The following is a 24152-nucleotide window of genomic DNA, read 5'->3' as shown; positions in this document are numbered from 1 at the left end:
AAAACATTTGCATAACGGCTAGTTTGGCAGACCCTCAAACAAAGCTAGTTAGAGCGGAGCAGGAGCGGAGACCGAAGAGTTTGGTTCGGCTGACCAATCACAACAGGGTGAGCCAGCTGACCAATTAGAACAGACTGGGCTTTTCGGGGGAGAGCGTCAAAACAGAGCTTTTCAAACGGATGGTGAAAAGAGGTGCTACAGCACAGCTGGTGTGAGGAAATTAAAGTGGTTTTTGAACATTAAAGCATGTGAACATGTTCAAATAGAAACCCAAAACACAAGTATGCACCGGAGAATAAGCATTATAGGTCCTCTTTAAAAAAGGCGGGTTTGTGCAGGCTGCGCCGTGTTGATTCTAGTGACGATTCTCTTCGACCAATCAGTGGTCTGCAGTGTCCAGGGAAAGTACCAGGTAACGGTTACTATACACAACTTTTGATACTGAAAACCCCCCCAAAAAGCGAGTGTAATTGAGTAGAGCCGAGCCGTACCATGCAGTGGAAATGCAGCATTCGATTGTGGACTAATGCCATAACTTAACTCATGAAGCCTCAGGCCTCAGAATGTGGACTACTGTTCTCTATCTTAAGCTATTATGAGGAATTGATTGTTGAGAAATCCACAATCCTCTGCGGATCCTCGTTTAATGTGGAAAATGTCGGCATCAAACTCAGCTAAATATACCGCATATCTATTTGTCTAAAGTAAACTCCTGTATGTGTGCTGCTTTCTGCTTTTGTGTGTTTTTATATTTCTAGATTTTTTATATAGAAAGCTGTCTGTCTTTTCACTTAATTTTTCCTGTGTGTTTCAGCTGTGTGTGTGTGTGTGTATGTTTGGGTGCAAATAGGAGCGTTTGTGTAAACGGTCAGTCTGTGCAGCTAATTGCTCTCTCTGTGGCCTCCCCTGGTGGGAGGTGTCACTGAGGTCACCTCAAAACTAATGCCATGAATGCGAATTTGATCCCCACCTCAAGTTTTTCACATCTCTTGCTTTATTGATTATTGAGATTCATAACAAACTTTCACCTTGAGATTCAGCGAAATAGACAAGGTGGAGCACGCACGCACGTACTCACACACACACACACACACAAATAAGAAGTGTTTGTGCATCGTTAAATATTTAGCAATTCCAGTTGGCGCTTCAATTTTCCTAGGGCTTCAGTTTAAACAGTTTGGATGCTGCGAAACCATAAATTAATCATGGTTTTATTAAATGTAGATTTTCTTTTCTCTGTTTCCTCCTTTTTCTGGTATTGGTTTTAGCTTCCCCCCTTATTCAGTCTGTCCCACCATCACAGTGTGGTGCGTGGCCCTAAAAGCGTTACAGCAATACACTTTCTCTATTTCCATTTCACACACTCAATGCACACCCACAAAGTCGAGGTCCGTCCTGTAAATATTCAACACACACATACTCAGGAGCACCTCTACATATTCAGCGCACACACCTTCTCAATATTCACTAGCCTTGGCCACCGATGGCTGACAGTTTATGTTATATTCAATGAATACTGAATGTAGTGAAAAGGTTTTAAGATCTATGAAGAAACATTGACTCACAAAACAGCATACAGAACAAAAAAAGGGGGGGATGGTGGGGAGGAAGAGGCAAATCCTAAATTTTAAATTCAAACTGAAAAGGGCCTGCAAAAGCAAACTTAACCAAGGAAGCTGACTAGTGGTTTATTATGCATCCGCTCAATGTGCAAAACTACTAAGTGTAGGACAATGGGGTTTTATTGCATGTAGACGGAGGAGACGGCTGAAAAGGGAATGTGATTGAAGGGATGCAGTCAGGGCTCAAGTGGCCTGCTCAAGGTAAAGAGTGCCATCTATTGACGGAGTCCGGGAGCGCTCCTTTTGTCTCTCAACAAAAGGGCTGCCGCCTCGTCTTAAGTGCAAGCGGTGCAATACTTTCACTTCTGCCTTCTCTGAAAGCCATTCAGCGCCTCTTCTGTGTGCAGAGTGTTTGCTTTGAAGGTGGCTCGCAGTTCATATTTTCCCACTCATGCTGAATCAATAATCACCTATGTGTATGCATGTTTTGTAAATCATTTTATTAACCTTGGTTGGCTGGAGCATGTGAAGTACTGTGTGTATAATATACTCATGTTACATATTTCTTTATTTAAATACATTAAAACACAAAATCAAGCCAGGCTCAAGAGCTATCCCACAGTATAATATCTCAATTGGAAAATGTCTTTTTTTCCTGCCATATGGCCATTTGAATTACTCTATAATGAATCTTAACCAACGGCGTCTGAAGTGAACTGTTGCTCTTTATCTCACACTTTTCTGCCTCTGTCTGTCCTCTCTCTCTCTCTCTCTTTCTCCTGCTCAGTGGAGGAGTTGGCAGCCCGTGCAGAGGAGGCGAGGCGGATGGAGGGGTGCTTGAATGAGGGGAAGCTAGCAGAGGGGAAAATAAGGTAAGGAGGGAAAGAGAGGGAGTGAGGGAAAGAAGCTTCCTCTCTTATCCCATTTCCCATGGTCCCCTGTGTAAGCTCGGTAATCAAAAACATTTAGCTTTTTTTACGTGCGGCGTACAGTAGGCTGTGTAACTGAACATGTGTTGAACAGAACAGCCCTAAGTTCTAAAATACGTGCGTTGTTTAACAGAGTCTACTAAGCAAAAACTTTTTTTGGGTCTATGACACTATTATTTCTGAAGAGCTGAAAATGTTTATTTCTGGTCTCGAGTGAATGTAAAAAATACCAAACTGCGTATTGATGGGACACGGTGGGCGAGCAGATGTTAGGTCGTGGAGTTCAGAGTTCAGAGGCGAGACCCCTGGTTGACCCCCGTGTGTCACCAGAGCTGCGGTGATGACATCAGCAAGCATGTATCACCCAGTGGAGTGTGTGTTTGTGTGCGCCTGTTTGTGCGCACATAGTTGTGGTTGTGGCTTTGGCTCCGGCGTGACCTCACTGCAACGGTGCCTCCTATAGGGAGTTCCATGGTTAAGTTGAGCCATGGAACATTTTCATCTTCAACCGACAATTTCAGACAATTTCAGGCTCGGCGCGGAGACTTTATAGGTTACATTCTGATTATTATTACGTTTTATTAACCAATTTTAGGTAGTGACTGGTAAAACAATCGCTGCGTCTGCATATTATATCCATTTGCAGAATCATGCTGTTTACTGTTAACCCAGTATTATCTAATAACTGCAAAGACATGAAAGGTTTTTAAGCAACAACACCACGCTAATGGCTTCCATCTGTGCTGTGGGAAATCCCCTCCTTTCTCCACAGGATGCCTCCTCTCTTTCTTTCCCTCCTCTCTCCCACTCTGTTCATCCTATCATGTGTTCTCTCCGTGGACCAATCTATCAGGCATTTTCTTTCCTTTTTGTTTTGGCCGTTCTGCTTCATGCTTCAGCTTTTACTACCACTGACTTACTCTATTAGTATCAGTTTTAAGTTCAGGACTGAAACATTTAGTCGGCTAATTTACGTGTTGAGACACAGACAGTCAACTATAATTTATTAGGATATATTTTTTAAATGTATATATGCAGTCTTTTATTAATCATGTGAAAAGTTAATTAATAAAAATTGCCAAACTTTTGCTGGACATACTCTCAACTCGTAACATTTTATTATTTTTGTTTTTTTCTAAGACTGAGCTGTTGTATTTCCAATAAATATTTTAAAACACCTCAAAAGAACTTTAAATTTGAGCTGAAATAATTTGTCAGTTATTTGTGAATTGACAAAGAATGAATTGGCAACAATTTTGATAAATCATTTAAGTACTTTTTTGAAGTAAAAATGCCAAAAATTCTACCATCCAAACTTTTCAAATGTGAATATCTTCTTTGAAAGTTAATGGAAATACCTTTTGCTGTAATTTGAACAATTCACTTTGAGTTCTGGGAAACTGATGGATAGTTTTCACTGTTTCCTGTCATATTATAAATTCAATTATTAAATAGTTAACCGAGAAAACAATCTGCAGGTTAATCGAAAATAAAAACCATTGATAGTTGTGGCCTTAAAAAAAGTAGAATTATTGTTTTTGACAGTCAGTAGACTAAATGATTAACTGAAAAAATAACAAATGATGTAAAGAGGGAGAGGAGTAGATATGGAACTGTGCATTAATATTTTGGTATTTTTTGGATGTGTCAATTTAACACAAATGCCAATAAAGACGGTCAGATGCTGACTTTGTGGTCTTTCACTGCATAGTCATAACTGTAAAATCTATAATATACTAACTTCAGTCCACTGTCCCAAAACTTTTACTTGCACAAAGCCCAAATATTTTTTACTATTCATAAACTTGTAATTTTTCATTTTTATACGTGCTTTTAGAGGTGTGGGTCAAGAGTGGGGGTGGTTTGTTTTGGTCCTTGTGCGTGTGTGTGTGTGTGGAGAAGGTTGGTGGGGGTGTCGAGGCTCACGGAGCGGCCGAAGCGAGGCTGTGGAGGGAGGTTTGTGGAAATGGTAATCATTTGTCGTATTGATCTCGCTGTAGCCAGGGCAGCTGGCACGCACACAAACTCGCTCGCACACGTGTACGCACACACTCGCAGACACTAACTGACTCACATACACACGGACGCACAGTTGCGTGGCAGGAATAGACCCCCTCGTATTGATCCCCTTCACATTCCCTTAGCTCGGCTGCCACACACACTCGCACACATACTCACACTTCCTGGGCCCACGTTAAACACTCCCACAGAACTGGATTTTCAAGAAACTTAAATACTTTAAATGTGTTTTTTAGAATTGTTTATAAATGTGAAAATATTTAAATGAGTTTTATATCCAAGATATTGGGGTGAATAAAATATAGTGTATGTTTTTTATTAATTAACCTTCTTCTAGTAAGTTTAATTGTTTTGTTTGCAGGTCAATGGCTGTGAGGCTGGAGACGGAGGTGGCAGAGCTCAAGAGGAATCTCCAGCAGGCTGTCGATCACAAACTCGAGGCAGAGCGGGAGAAACAGGATGCACAGGAGCAGGTAAATAAATACACACCAGACCTGAGTGACACAGCCTCGGCAAATAAGTCGCAGTGTTTGTTTGAATTGGCTCGGAGCACAGCGCAGGTGAGGTGTTTGCCATCTGAACCATTGAGATACTGTCTGAACTCGCAGAAAGCAATACCAATTTTTTAATATCATTTAAATGTAATCATGTAATCCTTCTGCCAGTTAGCGTATTGATTTCTGTAGCTGACCTTACCCTTTTTATACTTTTATTTGAGCCAGGTCTACTGTGCTACATAAACAGGAATGCTATGTTAAGGTTTCCTCTCCTCCCATGCCCTCCAAGGTCTTCCTCTCCTCTCCTTCCCTCCTCTTCTCTCTCCCTACACCCCCCCCCCCCCTCCTCCCCTACACACCTTACCTTTTTGATGATTAGTGGCATATATCCGGTGCTAGAGCCCAGATTATCTTGTCCAAGAGAAGGAGGGGTGTATGCGGGACCTAAACCTGGCAAGGTGATTTGGAGCGTTAATTCTTGGGTGTAATATTCCCTGATATTCCCTAATGTTCTGGCTGGGAGCTGAGGAGGAGGGGGGGGCGTCTCAGGGGAGAGCGGTTGTCAGAGCTGAGCCGCCGCTGTACAAAGGCAGAATGGATAATTAAGGGTAAAGCCAGGACGGGGAACTGATGTTCATTTAGATTCGACAAACTTTGAATTCCGTCTTAAGCTTCCGTGCACAGTGGCGCTCACTCGGATCTTGATTTTTGCATTTTGTTCAAATCCGTACTCCTTTTCTCTCTCTCCCTGTCCTTCTCTTTTCTCACTCTTTCTCTCATACATGTCTTCCTCTCTCCATTTATTTCATTCGCTCTTCCTCACCTTACTTCTTTTTTTTCCCACTCTGTCCTTGTGAATAATGCAACACGCATAACGTGGCTCTCCTTTTTTTCTCTTAACATTAGTGCACCAGGGTTTGACAATAGTGATTGCCCAGGGCCAGTAAGACAACTGACTTAGGCCAGTTGATTGGTCAGTCAGTAGCCAAGCTCGTGCTGGCAAAGAGTTCTTCATCTATTTCTCAACTGTTGAAAATCCTTTCATCTCTGCCTTTGCTGTGCGACTGGCCCTCTTTTCTCTGTTGTACAATTTCTGATCAAACATATTGCAGGACATGTCAAGAGTTAGTCACGGGTCTGTCAAGTCTTGCAAGAAGAAGACATGGCAATGGATACCAGTGTATGAACAAAGTAAAGGTCTGTTTTTTTTATGTATTGGAAGTAGCAGTTTCCTTGGGCTGAAATAGGGCTGGTTAAAGGGCAGGTCCTTTATTTATTTATTTATTTATTTTTGAGGTTTTTATATAATTCTGTAGCTTCCCAGTGGTGTTCCTTATGTATTCAAATTCAAACATTCACATTTTGGTCAAAGTATGTATGTTTTAGCGTCAAAAGGCTGTTTTCCCAAGAACTTCTAAAAAGTTTTCTACATGTGACCTGATTAGGTTTCTGCATGATGACGCTGCTACATCTACAGTATATAGAGTATACATCCTTATAGTCAGTGTATCAACGTTACATACAGTAACTTAGATGACGGCAGTCGGCATGCTCCCAGTTCGGAAAAGCAGACAGGAGTACCGACACGGAGGCTAAGCAATGTACTGCTGTGTGGACACCATGCTTATTCTGATCGGAAAGTCAACACAAACAAACTAACTGATCGCTGCAGCGGTAGACCAGCAACTCAACTGTGTTGTGCGAGGTAAAATTATTGATTTTGTGAATGTAGGCTTTGAAGATCGCAATATAATGGCTTCAGTCCGGTGAAAATATTCCAAATATAGCGTACACTTTATAGCCGTTATATCGCTCTCTTCAAAGACACCAGACTACATTCACAAAAATAATAATTTTACCTCACAGAATATGGGAGTATACATACAACCCCACTTAAAAAAAATCCAAACTAACCCTTTTAGATATGATTGCAGCCATTGTCACAATATTAATTAGCATATTTCCTACTGATATTGATATATATATCACAATATGGCAAAATATCTTATATAAAATAATCACCTTGATGTTTAATACAATAAACTGTGTTCCACAGTTTTGCACTTCATCGGTCAAAACTCTTTATACAAAACAGGAATTAATTTAGTTTTAATGGTAAATGGTAAATGGACTTGGACTTATATAGCGCTTTTCTAGTCTTCACTCCACTATGATAGTGAAGTAGGTCCTAGCAGTACTTAAAGTACTGACAAACTAGATGAATTCACAAACGTATTCATGTCATTCGTTGGCTTCCACTCTGGCTTTTGTTTGGCTGATCTTGTGTTCGGTCGGCGTGCTGTCCGCAGCTAATCTCGCATACTGCTGGACCCATCAGCCTGATATTTTGTGTGCTCATTTATGACCGTATGTTCAAGGACCTCTCGTGATTGCAGTGATTCACGATTCTTGAAAAAAATATATTTTATTAACTGTTTCATAACGCCATTGACTGCGGACTCCTCGCAAGTGATCAACAACAACAAAAGCCATTTCTAGCAATCAGCTTGGCTGAAAGCGAGCCTTGCCTAGTCTGCAGTCGGCCACATTTTGGCCTTCGCCGTGGCACAAAAACTGACATCCATAAAAAAGTTTTGTCTCATTTTGAACCGGAGCACCTTTAGATTAATTCCATACCCGATATATAAGCCCACTAAAGTTAGGCACGATACAAGATGAATAAATCCCCATTTTTGTCATCGTCCCCGCCATCTTGACTGTAAGGGAGCCAGGAGGGACAATTGAATGAGATGAAACTCTTTTTTGTTTGCGAAAGGGAGAGGGAGACACACCTGGCGGAGATCTGAGTGCACTTTTCTAGTTTATTCTTGCATTTGTAGTAAACTGTTTGGGAGTGTGTGTGCATGTACTGTACTTATCTGTATGTCTTTGTATATGTGTGTATTCTCTGGCTGACTCCTGCACTCATACACAATCCCTTACATTTCCCCTTTGCATTCTTGCGGTCTTCTATCATTTCAACAACAGATGAGCTTTTCAATGAATTTGACTCCAAACAGTGTTTAAACACCAGTATGATGGCCCTTCTGACTATGACTCCTTCATTAGGTCCCAATCTCTGTTATTGACCATCAGAAGATGAATTATCCGCTGGTGAAAAAAATCAAAGGGTTTGAAATGGTAAATGGTACACTACAGTGGCCTATAGAGGAAATCTATATTACAAATTGCCTCGGTGCACAGTAGCTGAACCTCAGATAGCTCTGTCTTTCTCTCTGTGTGTGTGTGTGTGTGTGTGTGTGTGTGTGTGTGTGTGTGTGTGTGTGTGTGCAGTATGTGTTTATGGTATATGTGTGTATGCAAAGTCTTGTTTGTGTTTTCCAGGTCTGTTTAATGTTTCCTTTCTGATACGAAGAAAGGGATTTGCATGTTATCTGCCAGTCAATTCTGTCCTTGCATGTAAGGCGCTCAGCATGCACACACACACACACACAAACACACGCACTTCACTCGATCCTGTCCCTCTGCATGAGTCCAGTTCAAATGCGACTCGTGGTAAACACGAGGCATGTTTTTGTGACTGATCAGATCGTCCCCTCTACTCTCTCTCTCTCTCTCTCTCTCTCTCTCTCTCTGCCACACACACACAATCACAGTCATTAGTGTGTTTACCGCAACTTCTCTAAGCATGGAGTACAAACGATTTCAAACAGCTTTAATGAGAATTTCCAGAAAAGTTTTCAGATAGCAAAAGTTCATGAGCATGTTTTCAGTCCCATAAACTTTTTTTTTTACAACTATTGATGTCATCCTATAGAAATACAATTAGACAGTAGTTTATAATCATTCCGTGTCAGTGGGGTGCCTACCTGGTGATTAGAGAGACGAGCCTGGTCCCTGCTTAAGTCTCCTTGAGCAAGACAACACGCTCAATCACAAAAAAGCTCCAATTCGCTCCATTTTTCCTCCATTGTCTTCACCACTTCAGCACAGTGGGCAACTCTGAAAGGTGAAGCCGAGGTGCCTTAAACTTGGTTAAACATGAGTTTATGGTCTCAATCGTTAGTTTCAAGTCTTCTTCAATACAGCGTGATGTTCACTTAGTAAATAGAGTGCCCCAGGGATGACGTGTCTTTGGTTTAGCCAGATAATTTCCACAAATGAACAGCACATTTTGACATTTTTGAAGTGTGAATACAATTGCCAGAAGTAAAAAGCTAACGAACTGCACCACGGTCGCATGGTGGCAGGTATAAACAACGAGGCTGTAAAGGTGGATGAGTCGGCGTGATGACGTTTAGTAGTCTCATTGAGCCACTTGTTAGTAACCGCCTTTATTAAGACACATAAAGGGGAGTGAGATATTTAATGATGTATTTTATATCGTAGAATAACACGTTAAAATCTCTTAAACTGGTCTTAGTTTAAGACTCATTGCTGTAGCACTCTATTATGGTCCCATTTAGATTAAAATTGACAATAAAGAATAGTGTTCTTTAGGGCGTGGCTACCTTGTGAGTGACAGGTCACTACCACAGCATTGTCTGGTCTGGGATTTGTTCGGTGTTTTCGTCCTAGAACTTTAACCCTTTCACAGTGTGTATTCAGTTCATGAAAGTTAACTGTAACATTTTGGTCGAATAAAAATGTCTTATTCAGCGTTCGGTTGTGTTTAGCTCTACCCTCTCGTGTCACTTCTGGTTGCAAAAACCCCAAAATGACAACGACCAAAACCAAGATGGTGCCAAAATGCCTAACTCGAGGCTTCAAAACCGCAGTCCACAAACCAATGGGTGACGTCATGTTGACTACGTGCACTTCTTACATACAGTCTGTGCTCAAGCAGTGATAGACATTAGATAGCGACTTAGCTTCCTAACGTTGCCGTTATCTAATCACTTCTGACATACTTACTGTACAGGTGTCAAACACAGACAAGTGTTTTTTTATTTGAAATGTGACTGTGTGGGTGAACTTTGCAAACATGAGTGTGTAGTATTTTCATTTTGGTGATGCTAGGGAGAGTTGATCTCTGGAACGGACTTATCTGTTCATTGATCGCACTCATTATACCTGATAGAAGCACCAAGCCTGGCCTAATTAGCTTAGAATGACCCGCACTAAATCACCGTTTTTACACACGCACACAGGTTTGATGGTGGAGAAATGAGGACAGACAAATGAAGCTCATTTGTTTAGTTGATGAATAAAGAGAAGTGGTCCAATTGTCTTGACTGTTTAACTACGGAATGGCCTTCGTATTTGTTCAATGCGCGCATGCAAGCGTGTCCTTTTGTCCCATCACCCTCAAACACAGCTCATTAAGCCGCCGTCGTGTAATTCATCTGGGATGGGACGGACAGTCGAGCAGACACTATTTTTCTCGTGTTGTCTCCATAACTTTCGGTGTCCCTCTCAGCTGTCACACTGCATTTCTTCGCCAAAGAAAACCACATGTGGATGTGGATGAACCATGAACAGCTGCTCTATGCAAAGGTTTCCAAAGGGCATATAAGGCAAGATGATTTTAATTTAGCAACAGAAAGAAGAGGATGAGAGAAAAATGTGGAATAGGTGCATGGACATTCAAAGGTTGTTTCTCTCTCTTTCTTAAGTCACGTTAAGTTTCGTTTTATAGATGTAGTTTTCTTCTTTTTTTTAAATATTGGATTACTGAAACCTTTTTGTTCTGCAAGTGCTCAAAGTCTGTATTTACATTGTTAGTTCTAGCAAGGAACCGAGGCAAATTCATGAGTTAGTCAAAGTTCAGACTCTTCACTTTTGTACGTGTGCTTGTGACCTTGGTCAAGGGACCTTGTATAACAAGTGGAAATGAGTCTTTACAAATCACAACTGCCACTCATCGAACAGCTTCTAATTTCTAAAAGTAAGTAAGAATGCTATTATTGTAATTACTCAAGGCTAACATTTAATCATCTCACCATAGCTGCAAGTTAAGCTCTACAAAATCCTCTTCACAGATTCAAAAAGAGCTATATAATATCGCCCTATTCAAAGTCATTCTCAGTCTCAGAACCAACGAATAAAGGCTTGTTAACTTAATAAATTGATATTATTAATAACATAAAAATGGAAACCTTTGAAAGTAGGTTTCTTTTTCATTTCGACATTTTGCCATAGCAGCATACTTTTTTTTTTCTTTTTCCTATTGTGTGAGATTTATTTTGGTAAATATCATGTCCCACATCTCATACTGTATAAAGGTGAGAACATGTAACAAGTGAATAGTACAATGCTTGCTGATAACCCACCCAGCATTGCTGAGTTTTGGGGCTGCTTCACTGTACTCTTAAGTGAACTGAAGGCCTCTAAAAAGAGATTGGCCTTGCCACATTTTTTTTTTTTCTGTGCAGAAATTCTTTCCTAAAAATCAACCATGTAGGAGAAAGTAATAAATAAATGCCTCCCACCACTATACGTAATTTTTATTTTCCAACATTTTATTAAGCTGCTGAAAAAATAACAACAGGGCTGGCAGTGTTTTTCCAAACTCTCCAAACTTGTGCTGCATCAGCTCATCACTAAACAATACAGCAACAATAAAATCCTAAAATTGTTCCTTTATGTTGCTGCTCTCAGCTAAGCACTGTTAAAGGCTGGTCACCTGGAGAGTTAAACATGGGAGGGTCTGCCAAATGGGAACCCCTCACATCCAGGACACATTTATAGCTTTCTATTGTTGGAGGTTAACAACAAATATAGCAGTTTTAGAAGCTGCACGACACTATTTGCATCTTTTCTCCACTAGTCGTGCTGCACCCTCAAGAACTAACTAATGCAGAAACTGTGGACTAATACTATGAAATCAAGTTACTAGGTTTGATATTGTTTGAAATGATACAAGTGCTGACATGATAAAGACATCTAGTACAATACCAAAAAATACCTTGTTTGTATACCTTACTTTGATCATTTTAAAGGTGCTAAAATCGAAGTTCAAAGCATTAATATAGCAGCAAACCACTTTTTGCTATGTAAAGATATAAAGGAGTAATCTTACCCGAACAGAGAATGAAATCACTCTCCCTCTGTGTGTTGTAATCCAAATTTCACTGTGCTTTATTTATGTAGCCGGTCCGGCTGAGTCCCAGTGTTTGTGCCCTACTGGCCGCTCTGCAATTTGTATGGAGGTAACCGCTGATAACGTCATACCGACCCACAATGTTGTGGCGGAAGTGTAACATCAGTGCTAGAAGTGGGCCAGTACTCACCGGTACGCAGTATCGGCACTTCTACATTTTATTCTTTGGCATACCGTGACTTTTTCTTGCGCACCGGCATTTGTCACAAACTGCCAGTACTTGTATCTGGTATAGCTCCCATCCACAGCCGCTTTAACTCGCTGTCTGACAACCCTAACCAACAGGAAACTGAAGCTATATCGCTCTCTTCGAAGCCACCAGATTACATTCACAAAAGCAGTAATTTTACTTTGCAGAACGCGGGAGTGTGCATACAACCCCACTTCAATTAATAATCCAAACTAAACCTTTCAGTTATTTCCAAATTTAACATAGTTAACGTTGACTCAACTAGTGCTGGCGTTCACATGATTCATAACCTTGGTAACCTATTTCACTGTTTTTTTGCAACGGCTGGGTGGTCGTTTTTTCAATTTGAAAAAAAACCCGACCAGAACGCAGATGGACCCGCCCCTTAAATACTTTCTGAATCTGCTCTTTTGATTAATAGGATATTATTTTACAGGACAAACATTTCCAGAAGAATTACATGGTCAGATGACGGCTGTGATATGTGTAAATGATAAAATAATTGTTTAACTAATTGCATAGTTTTAAGTTAATCCATTCAAATTTTCTTGGAGGACCCCCCAAAATCTATATATCTTTTATTCATGCAGAAATTCAGAATAATGATAATGATTGCTGATACCGTCCGATACACAGACCAACATGTGAATAAGGGGAGTGCTTATTTTTTTCCACTTCGAGCATGTGTAACGCCTAACCTCCAGATACACTGGTTGCTCTGTCAGCACTGTTGCCATTGTTTGCACTGTTAGCACCGTTAGCTACAGTACTAGCCACCGGCTCAGCTGTTGCCATGTTGAGAGCCTTGTGGAGGCAATCCCTCAATCATAGATACTAATACTGAATTTGAAATTTAGCATCTTTAAACTTATGTTTCTACAAAACATCCCTTTTCAGAAACTAGAAGATACCAAACGTATCTAAAACAAACACCCTTACAAGAACTTTTCATAAATAAAATGCAGTCTAAAATTGGAAATATTATGATTTATTTTAGAAACGGTCTTATCAAAGGCTAAATAACAAAAAGATTATTAATATGTGCAAGTGTTGGAAGTTTCTGCAGCTTCAATGATATGGACACATTTCGCTGTGCACCCAGAAACCTATCCTGAGGCTGTGTCTAGAATCTAACCCACAATTTGTGAAACTCTCACGAGATGGTTAAGGTTAGGCATTGAGCTCAAATGGTTAAGATAAGGCTAGGTCGTTTGGCACTGAGTTTCGTGAAGGTTTTGGCAAGTTTGCGCAATTTGTGGGTTACCTTCTAGACATGACTATAGCCTGAGTTTCTACTATATTTCAAAAGGATACCTACTAGATGTGGGAAACTTCTACCAAGGCTGGCAATGTGCACATGCAGGCTATAGATGCAAGATAGGGGACTTCAATTCTGGCTGCCACTGATAAACAACCCAGCAGCATGCGTAGGAGAGTGTGTGATGAAAGGAGTGAGGCCGTGCAGCAGCAGACGAAGGTAATTAAAGAAGCCATCATCAGCATCATTAATATGCTAGATCTGCCGTGGCCCACTGACTAGTCTAATGGAGAACATGTCATCATCGTCACCATTAGGGAGAGTGGGACACACATAAACATACGCACACATGGTCTTAATGTTGGGTCACGCCATGATTATCGCCATTAAGCCTAGAGTGAGAAGACCTGCTTAGGGAACCTCATTCTCTCCTGCCATCGCACATGCACACACAAAGTGTACACACACAGCCACACACACACACACACGCCTGTAGATCTTTAATTCAGACCCTGTGAGTGATAAGTATGCATATTTAAGTGATGTCAGGCCTGTTGGGTCTTTTAATTAGACAGAATGAATGAATGTTTTATAAAAACGTGTTTAACAATAAATGTGTTCATTAATTTGATGAGAGGATGTGCTCTGATGAGCTGAGTGGAACGGAGTAATGGCTCGTATTCAGCTCTGGCGGTTTGATGGTTATGGTGATGGTAGCAACAACCAGGCTGTCTGTTTCTGATTTCTCCCCCTCCTCATCTCCATATTCCTTCTCGAAAAGTTAACTTTGAATCACGTTTATCCCACGACTTTAGGACAGCTCGGTCTGTTTTAGTGAAAATGCACTTTTTGTCCTGGACAAGCTAATGTGCAATGTGATACTAGTGCACAGCTCCATGGAGAATAGGAAAGATGGAAAATCCATTAGTCCCCGCAATCTTTTTTTTTCTTTTTCTGTCTGCAGGTACGCTTTGTGGTTTGTCATGAAAGTTCATTCAGATGTAGAAGTTCAAAAAGAGATTGCACAAAGTCCATCTTGTATCATTGGTTCATAAAAAGTGTGTGGACTGGACACCTCTGCCTTATTTTGATAGAATAAACCATCAAAATGATGAATACCATTGCAGCAGCTGTAAAGATCCCAAATCCTTCACCAGCACTGCAGTAGTCAACTCATATTCTCTAGCGTAGACCTGAAAGGACCAGTGCTATCGCCCAACTTGGTTATAAGTGCGTCCCAAATGCATTTTGTTGCCCCTTTTAGCCCCCATCATCTGCTAAAATATTTGTGCAACAAAACCAATCTAAATGTTAAGCAGGTATGCTACTTTACTCGCTTGCAATTGCACCTCCTTTCTCCCTTTTTTCTCTAAATGTCCCTCTCTCTCTCTCTCTCTCTCACACTCTCCCCCCTTTTTCTCACACACCCTTTCACTGCCTCCCTTGACACCGGTGGAAACAGAGTGATGGCGTGTAATTTAGTCCTAATCACAACATCAGACTTGTGCCGCGATTTACATCCCTCCACCAGCCGAGCCAGTCAGACAGTCAGGAGGGAGATGTTAATGTGAGACCACAGGTAATTACTGTCATTACAGCACGGCACACATCCCGCCAAGTGTGTGTGCGTGTATGCTCGTGCATGTGGAGGTGTGTGCAGATGCATTGGGAATGTGGCTGTGTTTTGAGCTTTTGAATAGTATGGTTTGATATATTTGTATAAATAATGCTGGAGTATTAACGTGTGGTTTTGGACTACAACAGAACATCTTTTACATGGAGATGATGTGTCTTTGCAATGGGACAAAACAGGAATGAAATCACAAACAAACAGGCGATTCACGATATTTATTCCATTGTTGGTAAATGTAATTACAATTGATGCCCTGACTGAGTTTACTCTTCAGAATTGAATGACTTGCTTGATGTAATTTCATCGTCGATGTAAGTTCATTGCTTTATTTGTTGAAATGCAGCCCGTCCTTAATCGGAGTGTAATTAAAAGTGTAATTCCTCATCATGTTATGAAATTTGAATCATTGATTATGTGTCACGGTCATCTAAACTTCCTTTCACATCTAAAGCAGCCTATTCATTTGTGTTGTTGTTGGAGGATCATTCTCTTCTTGAACTGCTCCTTTATTATCTCACATTGTGGTGACAAATGGGAGGTTGCCCAAGTCACGTCTCACAAAGTCAAACTTTTTCTGTTTTTCTTTTGACCAGAACCTGACTTCACTGACAGTCACCTCTTCTCTGACACACACTTTATGTCCTCCTGCTGGCTTGCACTGGAAGTTATGTTATGTATTGCAATACATTTTTATGAAATGCCATTTAATTCAATATTAAATAAATAAAAACGTAAGCAAATGCCTATGAAATAAAATAAAATAGATAAATATGGCTCCTGAAATAAATAAATAAATGAAGCAAGACATATATAAATAGATGTACATATATAAATGAGTCAATATAGTTCAATGAATAAATAAAAATTAGTTTATTTTATGAAATGACACTTTTCAAATTTGTATTTATTTCAGGGGACTTGTCTTTCATAATTCCACACTTCTTTATTTCATCAAATTATGTCCCCTATATTGCTATTTTTTAAGCTACTGTAGCTGTCATATTTCCCAGAGACAAGCCTTCAGTTAGCGGCTGTAGCAACTCAAATTCAGCCCGTAGAAACAAGCACCATGCAGGGTCTGATCCTGGACTGAACTCCCCGCCGGATCAGTAAACTTTGCGGCGAAGTAGTCTTCCCGTGGCGGGTACTTTGGGGAGTGAGGCGGAGATAGCTAGCTAGTCTGAATCTGTGAGATAACCACGCCCCATTCATTTGGAAATAAAAAGATCTGTGAAATAAATATGGCAATAGGAACTTGGCTCATTTAGCAGACTTTTTTCATCTAGTGTCCATCCCTAAAGATGTCGCAGCAGATTTTAATCTTAGCCATGTGATGATGAAATGAAGGCTAATTGTTTGTCATAAACACTTTTTGATTGCTCCTGCATACTATTTTTTTACATTCAGCTCTGCATCCACAGGATTAGGGGTCTTATTATCTCTGTGTTACATTTAACTCTGTGGCGTTTTCCAGATAAACATCAACAGGAAAATATTCCGGTGTAAATATGAGATTCAACATGCACACAGTACATGATTCAACTCGCACAGCAGTCGATATTTTGACATTTTGGGTTAATCATATGACATTTTTGGCTTCTTAAATCCAGACCCACATATTGGAAACTTTTTTTTCCATGTTTGCCCAAGTCATTGTGGGAAGATGGTATGGTATATCAAGGTGTTTCCATGGCGATAAGGGTAATGTGTCAGGGTCCCTAGAGTTTAGGCCTGGAAAGGTCCTGACTGATAAGCAGAATGAAAAAGTCAGCAGTTTGGCCAGTGCCATCCCATCCCTGTTTTCACCCCTCACCCATCTTCTCTCTCCAATCTTCAGTCTGCTTCCTCTGTCCTCCATCTTTCCTCCTTTGCACCTGCTTAATACCTCCCCCTGTTATTTATACCTGCATCTGCAAATGACATCTCTTTCATCCCCCATTATTCTCCATTTACCTATTTTTTCTCCTATGTTGCTATTAGGCTCTATTTTTGACATTTATTTTCACCCTGTCCTTGCTTCCCGTCTATTAGAGCCTCACTTATTCCCCTTCTTTTTTTTTTTTACCTTCTTTTATTTAACACCTTTGGTGTGAGTGTGTGTGTAGAGTGAGAGAGAGACTTACGTAAACCCATCTAAATGTGGAAAGCTGTTAGGTGCTAATACTTCCCTTCAAAGAAAGTCATATTATTAAGCTCTAAACATGTTTTAAAGGACCAGTGTGTAACAATTAGGGGGATTTATTGGCAAAAATGGAATATCATTTTTAACAAGTATGTTTTCATTAGTGTATAATCACCTGAAATAAGTCATTGTGTTTTCGTTACCTTAGAATGAGCCATTTATATCTAGATAGGGAGCGAGTCCTCTTCATGTAGTCCAGAACGGACAAATCAAACACTCTTGGCTCCCATCGCCGCCACTCTCTCTCTCTTGCTTCACCACTCATTTCCCTCGAACACACACACTCACATACTCTTACAAAAACTGTCTCTAGAGAGGGCCATTCGTGTTTTCACTTCAGCCACAGAAGCAATCCTGTACGCTTGGCGCACAGGAGAAGTATCTGCAAACTCTCCGCTAGATACCGCCAGAACTTACACACTCTTCCTTTAAATAAAGAACATTAAAACAACAATGGATTGAATGTCGGTCTTCCAGTTTCTGTTTATTACGAATCCAATCAGAGAATATATGCACAGCATTTTACATTGTTGCTATATAAACTGTTTGTATGACGGCTTACATTGTGATGGAAAATGTTTGACTGTGTATCGTAGGTGGACACACTCCGGTCGGAGCTGGAGGGGACGCGGTCCGACAACGCAAACCTTCGCCATGAGAGCCAACTGGTCATGACGAATGTCAACCGATGGATTACTGAACAAAAGTATGACCGCACTTACACAGTGATGTGTTTTTGTTTGTCAATATTAGAGCTGCAATGATTAATTGATTAGTTGTCAATTGTTAAATGAATCACCAACTATTTTGATAACCAATTAATTGGTTTGAGTAATTTTTTTAAGGAAAGAAAAAAGTCAAAATTCTCTGATTCCAGCTTCTTAAATGTGAATATTATTTTAGTTTTTGAGTTTTCTTTACTCCTCTATGACAGTAAACTTAATATCTTTGAGTTGTGGACATAACAAGACATTTGAGGACTTCATCTTGGGCTTTGGGAAACACTGATCGTTATTTTCACCATTTTCTGACATTTTATAGACCAAACAACTAATCAATTAATAGAGAAAATGAATAGACAATGGAAATAATCGTGAGTTGCAGCCCTAAATTATTATTATTATTCATTTTTATATGAAAATCTTATCGGTCCCCTGTGTGTGCAATGTATATTTTCATTTTGTTTTTACACCGTAAAGCCCATTACCACTGAATAAATGTTAAAGTAATGCTACTACATTATTACTGCAAAAGATACTGTTTAACTGGCGGGTATTTATATCCTTATAAAAAGCCTTATCTATTGTAGTTAAAGTTCATTACATTTCAGAAGTCTTTCTTCTCCTTTCAGGGCCTCCAGCGAGAGCCTCACTGCCCAGATGAAGGCCCAAAACAAGGTGCTGGTCATCGTCACTGAAGAGAAAGAGTAAGTATTCATTCAGAGTGAGGTTTTTAGGTACGCTAGTTTATCAATAAGCAAACTTCTGTTTGTGTGTTGGCGTCTATGTATGTCTCTCAATCCTCTTCAGTATGTTCGTTTGCTAAAGATCGCTACACCTGCAAACTAGCTCACTGTTCCCACCAGAGGAGGTTGTGATTATATCGCATGTGTGTGTGTGTTTTTAAGGGTTTTATGCATGTGTTGGAGTGATTCAAGTTGACTCTCTGACATGCTCGCACCTGACAGTCATTCTGCATATTTGCGTCATCATGACTAACACACACACACACACACACACACACATGCAGACACAGACAGACATGGGCGTGACATATTCCTCTTTCTAGAGATCAAAGCGGTCTAGCTGTCTTCTGTCATCCCGCCCCCCTGCGGTGCCTCCCTCCGCCCCGCCCAGCAGCACCACAACCGTCTGTGTGTCTGCTTTTTCCTTCCTCTCCCTCTCTCTTAACTTACAGTGTTTGTGTGTGTTTTGTTCTTGCGTTTCTGTTTTGGTAACCTCTAGCAATGATAACAGTCTTTATACACCTGGAACGCATGGGTTACATGAAGTTAGAGCAATAGATTGTTTCTTCCTCATGCTAATCTCCCTGAATATACAGAAATGTGATATTTCTACATCCCCTCCCATTAAATACAACTTGTTTGATGCTTTTGATGTGTAGTATAGTACAATAAACATCTGAATAACAGGTTGTTTTAAGAGTTCCGGATACTGAGAATCGGTGGCATAAGAATATGAAATAAGTAGCCACAAGGGTAAGTGATAAATGGCTGCAAAAAATATAGCATTTCATTATAATGGCTCATGATATGTGTGTGTTTGTGTGTCAGAGATAATGTCTGAACTGCTAGTTAAAGGCTGTTCTGGAGGCAGAGAAACAGACACCATTGCAGAATATTTTGTCTGCCATGTTAACAAGAGTCTCTTGATGATAATAGGTGTCTGTCTCTCTCGCTGCGTGTGTGTGTGTGTGTGTGTGTCTGCCTCTCCATGTGTGTTTTCTCTGTTTAACTCTGCATCTCCCTCCACCGGCTTCGTCAGACATCTCCAGGACGCTAATGACACATTGAAGGCGGAGGTAAAGAGACTGAAAGAGGTGGCGGATGAGAAGGAGAGAGACACGGAGCGCTTCAAGGTGAACAAGTGCAAAGTGGAAAAAAGCAATGAACTACAAGTAGGGAGAGACAAAAAGGGCTAGAGTCGATCACAAACAGGTTTTTCATTTTTATAATTGTTTGCAGGCCCGGATCCGAGACCAGGGCATCCTCCGGCGAGACGACAGAACGTGAGTATGTTTGTGTGTGTGTACATATAGGCGCATACATTTGCGCGCATCCACCAGCTGATCAGAGTTTAGCATTCACGTCCGACAAAAGCTCGCCATGTTTCGCTCTTTCACACACGATCTAGCCCGAACAAAGCTGATGATGATAATAACAGCAGGAGTGCCAAGTTGTGAATGAAACACCCCGTGGGCCTAGCCACCTGTGTTTCACCGTGTGTGTGTGTGTGTCTTCTTCAATCTGAATACGTTATTCATGCTGGGCCTTTAACAATGATTACACTCCAATCAAGGGCCCATCCTCTCCTGCTTGCCACCCCCATGGCTGTCAAATAGCATCATCAATAGAGAGGAGATATATTTGTTATGTTCATTAAGGCAATTAAAATGAATGTGGCACAGATGGGATTGGGTGTAGGATTGGAGAGTGAGAGATGTGGGGAGAGGGTGTTTGTTGGGGGGGCACCTGCCTGCAGCAGTACTCCCCATACTCCCAGTGTGACCCCCCAAGGTCTACCTCATTAACAACCCCCCCCCAAACCTCACCCCGTTTTACCCACGCTCATGTCGCACCCCTCCCCAAACGAAAACCACCAGGCTCTGTTTCCAAAACGGATCAGATTTGTTTTGACTGGAGTGGGTTTCCAACGCTATTCAAAGCTGTCAGTCATTTTAATGATATCATTAAGGGGCCGCGACAGAAAGATGAATCGCTTTTCTTTGTCTTTCCCTCATAATTGCGAATGAGCGAGAGAGAGAGAGAGAGAGAGAGAGAGAAGGGGGGGGACAGAGCGAGAGAGGGAGTTCATATAGATGTATGCATAAGAGGGGTTTTGATTGAGCGAATATAATAACATGGAACGAGATAAAAACAGTGAATGAAAGCCTCTTCCATAGTGTCCCCCCATCCATTCTCTCTCCCCTTTTCTTTATTATGAGGATTCCTAATTTATTTCATTTCATTACTGTACCCCTACCCCCCTCCCACACACACACACACACACACATACCCGAAATGCCATATGTATGAAAATCATACATCCATAAGGCAACAGATGTGTCATGATATTTGCATGGCAGCCACATACATTCAGTGTATAAATCTCATTACTGGTGGCAAAGGGGATATCTTCAGTGTCTTCTCCGCTGTCACTATCACTGGCAGCAATCAACACGGCGTGAAGGTTTTGTCATTAGATATGCCTTTATTAAAGAAATTTATTATGGTTACGTGGCCTACTGTTCACGTGTCACGGCTTCACATTGTGGATGGCATGTTGTACCAGTAAAGCCCACACAGAGGTGAGGAACAGAGGAGTGGGGAAGATAGGAATTTAGTTGGATAAAAGAAACAGGCTTGTGTTAGATTTAAGTTAGAAAAGTTGTTTTAGGCACAAAGTAAGAGCATAATTACCAAATTCAAGGATGTACTTTATGAAAAGATATGTAAAATTTAGTTTTTATTGATAATTTTTCATTGTATGGAGATGCTGTTTGTTCTGAAATTGGAAGAGAAACCAGGGTTTTTGGCTTGAGAACAAAACTCGTTAGCCTTAATGGCTTAAGTCTGTTCCACATTGAAGTCTTGGTTTTGTATCAATCAGATCATGGTCACATGCCTGTAAAACCCTTCTCCAGGGTGCTACAGTATGTGTAGCATGTTTTCCAAACCCTTCCTGTTGCTTAAGGACCAACCCCGTCTCCTACAAAATGACATTCCCCTACAACTAAACAGCCTTCTCAATTATGTTTCAAGGGAAAATGTATTTTCTTCCCAGATTACGGTCGCACTTTTTAACAGTTTTAATCTCGTGGTTAATGTTGTAAATTGAAACAAAACAAGAAACGCTATAAAATTACTTTGATAGGGTTTAGTAAAAAATTGCTCTGTCAATCGAATTAAATATTTAATCGCGATTAATCGTATGATTGTCCATGATTAATCAAGATTAATCGCGAATTAGTTGCACATTTTTTATCTGTTCAGCATGTACCTTAAAGGGAGATTTGTCAAGTATTTAATACTCGTATCAACATGGGAGTGGGCAAATATGCTTGCTTTATGCAAATGTATATATATTTATTACTGGAAATCAATTAACAACACAAAACAATGACAAATATTGTCCAGAAACCCTCACAGGTACTGCATTTAGCATAACAAATATCCTCAAATCATAACATGGCAAACTGTCAGTGTGTCAGTGTGCTGACTTGACTCGTGGGTACCCATATAACCCATTTTCATTCACATATCTTGAGGTCAGAGGTCAAGGGACCCCTTTGAAAATGGTCATGCCAGTTTATACTTTAGTTTCATGTGATGCCAGTATCTTCACTCTAACTTTAAAACCGAGCCCGCTACAACCTCCGGAATATCGATTGCGTTAAAGAAATTAGTGAAAGGAATTTGCGTTAATGCGTTATTAACTTTTACTTTTAATGTGACACGAGACATGAACACCTGTCTCCTTGGCAAAAGTCCAGCGTTTGTTTGACCACCCTGACCTCCTCCGTATGTGGACTTCCGCGGACCGTTGTTACAAACGTATTTGTGATACGTCAAAAACAAACGTAGTCCACAACAAAATACGTTCACTCGAAACGTCATTCACAATGCATTTTCGTTGTATGGGGTGATTTTTAGGATACAGGGAGGGAAGGAGGATGCTACCTGTCCCTCCCCGTCTTCCCTCCAGAGGTGTTTAATATGAAGAGCAAGAATAAGCACTGACAATGCAAAAAAAATGTCTCCTGTTTGTGCCATAGAGCAGTGTTTGTGCTGTAAAGCAATGTATTCCTGTAGGTTTGCTGTGAAATCTGAAATGCAAAGCAGAGATGCAAATAGTTCAGCGTGTTTCTCAACGGCAATTACACTCCAGTCTCAAATTACTTAAATTATCTACTATTAAAATCTTTCACATTTCACCTCAAATGATCTAAAAATACTATCTGGAAACATTAAAAATACCAGCGCACATTGAAAAGTAGAGATTGATGCTGTTCGCTGTGACTGTCTGACACAAGCCATCTGTGGGGGGAAGCGCTCATAAAGCATCAGGCTTCATCAGTTGCACCATTAACAACATGCTTCCAATTAAGAGCAGCCAGTGATCACAGCAGAGGATTTGTACAAACACAGGGAACCAAAGTGACGGAGAAACAGAGAGAGCAGATAAGAAGGGAGACTGTGGGAGAAGACAGTCGGGTCTTGCATAAATTTTGAGATGAGAGCAGTAAATAAGAAAGATGAGAGCGAGATTGGAGGGATGAGGGGATCACGTAGTTTATTGCCTGGTTTAGAGAGCATGGCAGCTTGGCTCTGACACTAATGACTGTAATTATACACACACTGATTGGGTTAGGCCGCTAATTACACACATCCATGTTTGCGTGTAAACACAGGAACACATGTTTACACAGGCGTCATGCCAGGCGCTAAGCGCATCGCTGCCTCCTCACGTCGGGCGCATAAATCTCACACAGTTGTCTCAGCGGCGGTGATGTTTCATGATCTGCTGAAGACCACATTACCATCTAGGAGAGAGTTTAAATCATGTGGAGAATCTGCGGCGCTTTGGATTTTTATGCTCGCGCTTAAAGTTTATGCCTCCTGTTTTTCCTTTCGCTCATCTTTTAAAAGGCATTTACAAATTTTGAAGGATCAAAGGGAATTTCGGCATTTCTTCTTATTAATGTTCTTTGTATCATCATTATGGTGTGAAATTAAAAGATTCGGAAGGGTCACTTGCAATTATGTTCAGTTTATGAATGTCATTTTCAGGGAATGAGGTTTTCTTTAAAAAAAAAAAAATGCCTGCATTGGCCAAGCTTGATTAGTTAGCTGGTTAATATGCATGATTCAGATGATGTTCTCTCAGCTGGTGTATGTATGGAATTCTTTTCATTTTCTGTCAGTACATATTTGGGCAAATTAATCAAAAATATATATACGGTATATAATTATATATTTTTGTATTTTGTTGTCCTCATAATTAAAGGAATAGTTTGGCTGTTTGGGATTGTATGCGGTGATTTTCCCTAGTCAGTGTATTACCTACAGTAGATGACGGT

The 24152-nt window shown here is 40.5% G+C and overlaps 1 protein-coding gene across 1 annotated transcript in view; it reads left to right on the top strand.

Annotated features, from left to right (window-relative positions):
* Nucleotides 1-24152, top strand: part of LOC141759347 (uncharacterized) — a 110764-nt gene that overhangs the window by 79012 nt on the left and 7600 nt on the right. The window contains exons 21-26 of the mRNA XM_074621341.1: nucleotides 2350-2434; nucleotides 4872-4983; nucleotides 17930-18039; nucleotides 18685-18759; nucleotides 19838-19931; nucleotides 20038-20081. Coding sequence (XP_074477442.1) covers nucleotides 2350-2434; nucleotides 4872-4983; nucleotides 17930-18039; nucleotides 18685-18759; nucleotides 19838-19931; nucleotides 20038-20081 — 520 coding nt within the window. The remainder of the gene's footprint in view (nucleotides 1-2349; nucleotides 2435-4871; nucleotides 4984-17929; nucleotides 18040-18684; nucleotides 18760-19837; nucleotides 19932-20037; nucleotides 20082-24152) is intronic.

The sequence above is a fragment of the Sebastes fasciatus genome, chromosome 21, assembly GCF_043250625.1.
Source record: "Sebastes fasciatus isolate fSebFas1 chromosome 21, fSebFas1.pri, whole genome shotgun sequence".
Lineage (NCBI taxonomy): Eukaryota > Metazoa > Chordata > Actinopteri > Perciformes > Sebastidae > Sebastes > Sebastes fasciatus.
The sequence above is the reverse complement of the archived record's forward strand: the minus strand, read 5'-3'. Positions and strand labels throughout refer to the sequence as shown.